The 9661-nt window shown below is 27.1% G+C and overlaps 1 protein-coding gene across 1 annotated transcript; it reads left to right on the top strand.

Moving 5' to 3' along the window:
- The first annotated feature begins 3507 nt into the window (after positions 1-3507).
- Positions 3508-8658, top strand: LOC113867880 (tetraspanin-6-like). The gene is made up of 3 exons (XM_027503383.1): positions 3508-4082; positions 7873-8189; positions 8546-8658. Exons 1-3 carry the CDS (start codon positions 3591-3593, stop codon positions 8583-8585), a joined length of 849 nt encoding a protein of 282 aa, XP_027359184.1. The 5' UTR covers positions 3508-3590; the 3' UTR covers positions 8586-8658.
- The last annotated feature ends 1003 nt before the right edge of the window (positions 8659-9661 follow it).

Here is a 9661-nt window from a genome sequence, read left to right as displayed (position 1 = left end):
CAAACAAACAAAAGACCATGCCATTGACTCATTACTTTCCTAAAATATAACATAACAAAAAATATGTAAAATATCAATGTTAAGTTACCTTGCTCAAATCTCTTAACTTGCTCAAAATCAACTTTGGAGAACAATGAAAAAGATGATCCTTTTAACCAATCTTGGGTGCAATCAAGTGTAACACCTTAATTTAATTTCCAAGTAATAATTTTACAAAATGGGAGTAATAAAATTTTCATTTAAATAAAAAAAGGTCTCATCATATAGTTTCATAAAACAGTTCAAACAATAAAGGATTACAAATTTATATCAAAGACTGCTACAAGACCAATTCAGTTACATCATAATTTTAAAATACAATCTAAGTCTTATAGCAGTTCATCTTTCCTTCACTGAGTGAAAATTGTTAGAAAGATTAACAAATTGAAAGAAAGAGGAAAAAGACAACGAAAGAGTGAAAATTGATAAAAGGTTCCATTGAAGTGAACCAAACTTCATTTAAAAACAGTTCGGTTCTCAAACCAGACTCTCATACATATAGTTTTGATTCGCTTTTCTCATATAAGTTTAGTTCATTAGTTAACAGCGTGGTTAGATTCAAGATTTAATTTGGTCTTAACTGGTTATTTGAACAGTCCTACATAAGTTTTTAGCCCAAATGTTTTCCCAAGAGCTTGATAACTAAAACCTCTATCCATGGGGCACAAATTTAGATATTATTGAATTCACGACTAAGACTTTGGGATAAAGTCAATCTTCACCTTCTAACTCAATTTGAACAAGCCCTTTCACAATGAGATTCTCTTATGGACGTGAAGGCAGAATAGTCTTAGCACTTATGACTTTATATTTGAAGGACATACGAGGAGGAGGAGTGAGAGGTTTAGGAGTCATCAAAGAGTTTTGAATTTAAGCAGATAAAACAAATTCTGTCGAACATGATTCCATATCCCTTTGTGTAAATTATTGTCCTTATAAGATGAAGTAATGTTACCTAACAAATTATTGATTAATATAAAATTTTATAAAAAAGGCCGATTTGTTATAACTAATATAAATTTATTATTATTTTTTTATTAAGATAAATAAGTTATTTATTATTAAATTATTTTAATATTCTAATTTAAAAGAAAAAAATATTTTTATTATTTTTCTTTTATGAAAGGAAATTTATTTTATTTTATTTTTAGGTGTATTTTATTTTAAATTTATTTTAGTTATAATTTTTAAAGAAACTATTATTTATTGCTGTATTTTTTTAAAATAATTTTGACATTATTTTATGTGAATAATGAGAATTATTTGTGTAATTGTCTAATTCCTAAAAATTTTTATTATAATAATTGAAGAGGTTTTAACTTTTAAATTTGCTTTTCGAATCATATTAAATTTATTTTATATATTGAAATGATATTATTTCTGATACTATTTATTTAATAAAATTATTAGAATAAATTATATTTTCTATTTTTAACTATATTTTTATTATTTTATAATATTATAATTTTTTTTATAATATTAAATTTTTAATTATATTTATTTCTATAAAAGTAAAATTGGATAAAATTGGATGTTTGAGAGCTCGTATAAGATAATAAGCGAGAATTAAAAAGTGAGGGCATCTTTGAGAGAATATGAGCACTGGACCATGGTCTTGCTCAAACATCACTCTCACTTGTAAACTACACAAAGGGCATTAGTTTTTGTAAATTCTTTTCTGGCCTTCTTCAAATGCACAAGGGAATTGATGCCACTGCAAATTTTCTTATTACATCAGTTACGGATAAATATGGACATTGTATCACCGCAATTGGAATAACTGAGAAAATATTTTTTTTTTTGTGGGCAACTAAATGTTTAGGATTATTTCTTGTTCCTATAAATTTGGAATGTGCTAATAATTTACGATCAATTATTACATAATAACATATTTATGCACTATTTTTTAATATGTTCGAGATTATATATTCTACAGAATCTCTTTTGTTAATTTTAATATTTATAAATTTTTGAAAGTAAAGTTTGTTATCACATATTAATGACATGACATACATCTAACTATAACTCATTACTTACACCATCAAAATGGTTCCAAAAGTGATGACTAAATGCATACATATCATAAAATAGTAATAGTAGCAATTCCAAAAAAATGTTTTTCTAGTTTGAAAGACTAGAATTAATGTATTTATATCTTTAGAGACTAAAATTAATCTATTTATATATTTAGAGACTAAAATTATATATTTAAAATAAAAAATGCTAACCGGAAAGTTTCTTAGTTGTTATCACTTTGAAAAGTTATTTTATACTAATAATCAGACATATTTCCGGAACCTAATTGAGAATGATACCTAATTAGATTGTGTTGAGTTTGCTCAAAAGTAAAATCTGAACTAATTAAATTAATTATTCCAGGTTGGGTCCAATTCTAATCAACTAGGGTTTTTAGCTAAAATAGGATAGAAATAAATTTTTTTTTTTTACTAAAATAGGGCATTCCATAAATATTTTTCTTGTTTGAAGTTATTTTTACCACGTTAACGTGACTGTCGACTCTTAAAGGATTGACACTTATTTTTTAATAATAATAAAAAAAGTGTCGGCTATGTAGAGACTGACACTCTTTATTTATCTATTAAGAATCAATACTCATATTGACGTAGCAAAAATATCCCCTGATACAGAAGAGAAAATGTTTCAAGAATACCCTATTTTGGTAATTTTTTTTTATTTCTACCCTATTTTGGCCAAAAACCCAATAAACTAAGTAAACTCTGGCTAGGCTAATGAGGTTGGTTCACTGTGTTTGTCATTTGTGTATACAAGTACATATTTTAAATGTACTCTTATTTTTTAAAACATTAATAAAAAAATTAAATGGAAAATTGAAAAAAACTTATTCGATTGGATCGGTTAGATTTAAAAACATTTCTCAATATCCAAACAGATAATGATCATAACACTAATTTTTAATCATACTTAACTCAATCACTTGAAGTCCCAAAATGACTCATAAGATTTTTGTTTGTTTGATCCATGATAACCTCTATTTTGCATGAATAAAAGTGTAAATTAATTTCAGGGCTACTACATAAGTGTCACTTCCAATGCCATTCGAGAGTAGCTTTTTCCATTTATTTCATGGATACTCTTTGATTAGCAAGGATATATGCCCCAAGGATATCTCCACTTTGAAAGAGTGAATAAAATAGCTAAGAATAAAAATACCTTTTTTTCCCTTTTTTCTATCACGTTACATTCCTTATCACATTTATTATTGCTTCCTCTTCTATTCTCATTTCTCATTAAAAATATAAATTTATATATCCAAGTAGGTATCCAAGTAACATTTTAGAAAATAAAAAAAAGTTACGGAATCTCCTAATACTGGAAAGCAAGAACATATAGAAAAGTAGAAAGGAATGATAAAATTCTCGAAGCTTTTTGCAGTGACATAAACAAATAAAAAACGAGGGCTTCCATGTCCCTATTAAGATAAAGAAAGCAGAAGACCATGCAAGAATCACAACCGAAAGAATAGGTAGAGTGGGAAGAGAGAGAAAGAAAGAGAAGCTAAGGTGAGAGAAATGCAACGGTTCAGCAACACAGTGATCGGATTATTGAACTTCTTTACGCTCTTGGCATCAATACCCATCATTGGTGCGGGTCTATGGATGGCAAGGAGCACCACAACCTGTGAAATTTTTTTTCAAACCCCACTTCTGGTTATAGGTTTTGTTGTGCTTGTGATTTCACTTGCAGGATTCATAGGGGCATGCTTTCAAGTGGCTTGGGCGCTTTGGGTATACTTGGTGGTGATGTTTTTCCTTATTGCTACACTATTTGGTTTTACCGTATTTGGCTTTGTTGTGACTGGGCAGGGAGGGGGAGTGGAAGTGCCCGGTAGGGTCTATAAGGAGTACCGTCTTGAGGATTATTCACCATGGTTGAGGAATCGGATCAATGATCCTCATTATTGGAGATCCATAAGGAGTTGCATTTTGGGCTCTAACACTTGTTCTAAGCTTGCCTTTTGGACCCCTCTTGATTACGTGCGGAGGGATATGTCTCCAATACAGGTACACTAATCAGTAGTTTGTTTCTCTAATTGTTATTATACTTTATTCAGTTTGGCAATTGGATGGTTTGGTTCAATTTAGAGTTTGGATCATCTAAATAATTTAAATTTAAAATGATTATGTTTTGATTTTTATTTCTAATTTTCTCTTTAAATTCTCTCTCTCTATATTTTTTTTTTGTCAATAATTTTGTTAACTTTAATTTTTTTATTTAATCTCTTAATTTTCGGTTTCTACTTGCTCTCTCTCGGTCCATGAATCTAACTACTTCGCTCTAAATTTTGGCAATTCATCAAACAGTGGATGTACAGTTAAATGAGGTTATCAATTCAATAATGAATATTAAAACTATTATAAATGTCAAAAATCAAGATATAGGGATAGAAGGAATCCAGCAACATTTATATTTTCAGAAAAGAAAAGCATAAGAAAGAAAAGTGAAAAAGCCAAGACGGAATGATGAGGTTATAATTTCAAAATTATTTTGTCTTGAGCTTCTTCTCGCATCTATTCGGCGGATTTGTGCATGTCTATCCGTTTTGGTGTTTCTTTTTTCTTTTTTCTTCGCTTAACTGGTCCCTTCGTGGATTATGCTTGCAAGAGAGAAATAAGGGATTGTCGTTTATGTGTTATGCTAATTAAAAAGATTGAAAAAGAAAATTGCCCAGAAAATTACCCACATACGAAGGTCTTGAATAAAGAAGAAAATTTAGCTATGAAAGTCTTGTTTTATTTTTTAATTTAAATTATTAATCACTTTCTCTCTCAATATTTGGTACAACTGTATTTTTATGAATTTAATTATTTTACTTTACAAATAGATAAATTGATTATATATATATATATATATATATATATATATTCAGATAGTTTGGATAATTTGTAGATAATTGGACACAATTGTCACTCTTGTACTTTATGATATGAAACAAAAAATAAGATCATCATTTATTCAAGTTGAGAGAGATATTGACGCAAAAAAGAGATGAAAGGGTGAGTGATAAGTTATGATTTGATTGTCGTAATTAAATTTTTTAGTCCAAAAAAAAAATAAAAACTCTCACAATTTGAAAATAATTTTACCACCAAATACTAGATCAATGAGCAGGATATTGTTTCAACTTAACTTGTAATTTCGTATTTGAATATAACTTTACTAAAAACCCATAGAAAAAAAATTGCGATAAAATACTCGTGGTCTAGATAAAAAAAAAAAGCCCGATAATTTCATTTAACTTTCAGCTTCACATTTTTCAACTACATAACTTCTTATTTATAAGAAAACATGTTAAAAAACAAATAATAGAAAATAAATTCAAATAATCAAAAACAAATTCTAGTAATAAAAAAATAATTTAATCTAATATAAATTCTAATATTATTTATTTAGTGAAAACAAATCCTATAATAACAAATTCAAATAAATTAAAATAGATTCTAATAAATAACAAATCTTAATGAAATCTATCTTTTTATTTTAATGCATCTAAGCAAAATCTTCTTTAGTAGATTCATTTTTAGTCCAAGCTTTTTGAATTTGTTCATTTATAGCTTTCTTGAAGTTTTTAACTTGTTCTCTTCTAATAAATTTACTTGAAATTTAAATTGATCACTTAGAGAATTCAAATTAATTTGTATCCATATTTAATCACTACTTGTTATTTTATTTTTATTGTTCCTTCTTTTTTCAAAAAGATTTATCCTCGAATCATGTTTAACATCACTTAAAATTTTATATAAAAAAATACCTTATAATTAACAATCCAATGGTATATATCTTACATGAATAGGCACTATATCACAAAAAAACCTCGTCTTTATACTTTAAATCAATAAAGACACGAGAACTTATATGTTAATCTTTAATTTATCACCATCATTAAGTCATTGCAACTTGTAAAGAAGAGGATGTTCGCTGATACTCAGGTTTAATTTCTTTACTATTGTATAATACTAGTTATATTAGTGTAACTTCTTCCATCTATAATCATGTTACACACTTAACATGAGAGATATTTTCTTTGAACTTCATTTATCTTGATTAAGTCTCCATTTAGCTTATTTTTTTCTTTTCTAGCTAGAATGAGTTTTTCTAGTAACAAGTTGTTTTACCATTTGATTGTTCACATATTCAAGATAATTGGTCAATGCATCAATTAAAATGAATGTTGCATTTTCTTAAATCTTATAATAGGATTTCACTTTTGTTTGTCAATTTTGGTCCTTTTTATATATTACTATTCTTTTCTTTTACCACTCAACTTTTTTGTGTGAACTCTTATAATTTTTTTTTCAAATAATAAAGAAAGCTTACACTTAAAATTCAAAATACTAAATTTCTTATTACTAAATGATATGAAATGGATAATAGAACCACCTTAATATTTAGGTTGAGGGAATTATATTGTTATGAGTTGATTATCACAAGTTTCTTTAATAAAATAAAAATAGTTCTTTAGCGCAAAAAAAATAAATAAAGATAAGCTCTTACAATTTATAGAAAACTCTAACTTTCTTCAACTTTCAATTTCATCGTTTTGAATTACATAAGTTTTTATTTATAAGAAAATATATTTAAAAGTAAGTAAGGAAAAATAAATTATAATAATAAAAATAAATAAATTATATTATCATAATTGAATCATATTATAACAAAGGAAACAAATTTAAATGAAATAAAGTAGATTATAATAAATCATAAATTCTAATGAAATCAATGTTTATATTCAAATATTGAATATAAACTTTACTACAAGTTCTCCTTATGTTATGAAGAAAAATGATAATTATATTTTATAAGTATTTAATTAGGTTGAAATAAATATGAAGTTAATTTTAAGAATGTTAGGAGTATTTTAATTTACCAGCTCACTAGAATCAAATGACTTGAAAGGTAATGAGTTTTTTTTTTTTTCTTTCTCTTGTTATCTCTTTGCAACTATACTAAGGAATGTAATATATATGATTTTTCATAGCAATTTTTTTTTTTTTTTTATGTTATAGAGTAAATTATATCTTCACCCTTCTTGCTTTCAATCATTTTGGGCCCTTTTTCTTATGCTTTAATCCTCTTAATTGCAAGGGCGCTTATAACCGTCAACTAAATTTTATCTTGTCCCTCTCATATTTGTGGGGTAGAAAGAACTTCACCAACTGAATTAGTAAATATGAGAGATGGACGATACTCATGGGATTCAATCATTCTTAAAAGAAAAACGACATATTTTTTGTTACGTAAGAACTTATCATAGCTGACTATGAGGCTTACTAATTATATATTAAAATAATTAAATTATCTCTGCTCACTTCTAACATAAACTTATCACATGTTACTCAAGAAGAGAACCTCAAATTAATCATGATTATGTAGAAAATCCAGATTGTTTCACATCTTTTTTTCCTCTCTTAAATATCCTTCATTTATTCCTTTTCATTATTTTAAAATTTTAAAGAACTTCATAAAATAATTTGCCTGTCATTAGTTTTGGTTCAAGCGCGATCCATTATTTTTGTACAAATTAAGTTTACTCTTATTTGTTACTTATCAAATACAATTTTGATTTTCATTCACAATATTTCAATTCCTTAGGCTCTATTCATTTTTTTTATATTTCTGTCACAAATATATTATTTATTACATCTTTTACATCTTTAAATTTTATTCTTATATTTTAATATATCAAAAGAAAAAAAATATTTCCTTCTTTTGCTTTGTCATCGAATTGATTAGTGCCAAATTTAATCCAAAAACGAAATTGATGAACGCTAATCCCAATTTGGGTTCGTGCAGTCAGGATGTTGTAAGCCACCAACAGGGTGCAGTTACAACATGGAAACAATAGTGACCCAAGATCAAGATTGCTACCGTTGGAACAATGCTCCCACACTGCTGTGCTACGATTGTGACTCTTGCAAGGCTGGTGTACTTGAAAACATTAGAAGGGACTGGCACAAGATCTCTGTTCTTAACATTGTCGTGCTCGTTTTTCTCATAGGCATATATTCCATTGGTTGTTGTGCTTTCAGAAATGCCAGAAGGGCTCAAACTGATTATCCGCATGGTGAAAACCGCATGACCAAAGTTAAACCCAGATGGGATTACTATTGGTGAGCAACACATTTTTGAAGAATTTTATTCTTAGAAACACTTTTTAAACTACTTGTTTTATAAATCAAACATAAAAAAAATATTAAAAAGTTTCCTACTTTAAAGAATGTTATTGGAACATCTGCCATGATTTTTGTATTTATTTATGGGTATTACTTTTTTTTTTTTAGAGTTAGAAAGAGCTTTGCATACCTGGAGAAAGAACAAACAAAAGTTAGTAGAAAAGCTTAAATCATCTTATCATTGTTTTAAATTAATGCGAAGGATAAATATTCCACCACAACATTTTAAACCCATATGAAGATACCCGACCTTTGCACTTCAACTAATGTTTTTTATCTTCTTTTTCCCACAGTTGGAGATGGTGGTATCACAAGAAGGAGCAGCTTTGTTAAGTTTAGGACTCGTCATTCTGTGTTCTTAGATTATTAAAAGAGGCACAATTAAATAATTTCTCAATCAATGTTCAATAATTTTTCATCATTTTGCTCTTTACAAATCTTCATTTTGCTTTATTTAATAGATGAGTTTAATTTTGAATAACTCACACTGTCAATCAAGTAAAATATATTATAAATATAATTTTTATACATAATTATTACAAAAATCAATAATTTTTTTAATATGACAATTCATAATTGGATAACAGTAAAAAAAATATATTACATTGTTAGTATATTTAAATTATATTATTAATAAATATAGTATGTATTATCGATATAAATTAAAGAAAATAATTAGTCTCATCCAAGATTGAAACATCTAATTAAGATACATGTGCCTATATTAGAAAATAACAAATGTGCTTATATTGAAAAATTGTAAATTCAAAAATTATCTTCAGATCTTTATGCCTCAGTGTCATATTTTATGTATCCCTATATATTTATAACTTTTGTATTTTTCCCTTGATTACAAGCTTAACCCCTCTATTGTATAATACACTCTAGACAATGACACAAAACCATCTCACCTTTGTATAGTTTTTCTCTCGTAGTATTAAGGGTCTTTTTTTCACACCATGGAAATCTCGAATTCAAGCCCAAGAAATGTTGTCTCCATTTTTTACTCTATCAAATTGGATAGAAGCAACTATCAACTATTAAAATCATTAGTCTTACCACTGTTCAAAGGTCACAAACTCGATGGCTACTTTCTTGACATCAAGAAATGTCCTGACAAATACATCCAACATTTTGATGTGTGTGGCTTGGAAATATTTTAAACTTTTCAATTTGTGGGCGTAAAAATAACCATGATTGACATTTTAACATTCAATGTAAGCTCATCAATTTTGTCAATTATAAGTCTTTTAGTAAACTTAATTAAGTAAAAAATAAAATAAAATTCTTTGATATTGAACTTAATTAGGAGGAATGGGAGTTCTAGTTTTCAATTACCCAAGGATTTATTGATTTCGGAAGTAATCAAGTAGCATACTAATTAAAGCTAGAGCTGTGAAAAAGGGTCA

The sequence above is a fragment of the Abrus precatorius genome, unplaced genomic scaffold (genome assembly GCF_003935025.1).
Source record: "Abrus precatorius isolate BTA unplaced genomic scaffold, Abrus_2018 Scaffold5, whole genome shotgun sequence".
NCBI classification, from domain to species: domain Eukaryota; kingdom Viridiplantae; phylum Streptophyta; class Magnoliopsida; order Fabales; family Fabaceae; genus Abrus; species Abrus precatorius.
Note: the sequence above shows the minus strand (reverse complement) of the source record. Positions and strands in the feature narration are given on the sequence as shown.

What these genes read in the sequence shown, in the direction of transcription:
- LOC113867880 (XM_027503383.1), top strand. Translation starts at nt 3,591, where the DNA reads ATGCAACGGTTCAGCAACACAGTGATCGGATTATTGAACTTCTTTACG. An exon ending in GGGATATGTCTCCAATACAG is followed by an intron (nt 4,083 to 7,872) that starts GTACACTAATCA and finishes GGGTTCGTGCAG; the next exon opens with TCAGGATGTTGTAAGCCACC. An exon ending in CCCAGATGGGATTACTATTG is followed by an intron (nt 8,190 to 8,545) that starts GTGAGCAACACA and finishes TTTTTCCCACAG; the next exon opens with TTGGAGATGGTGGTATCACA.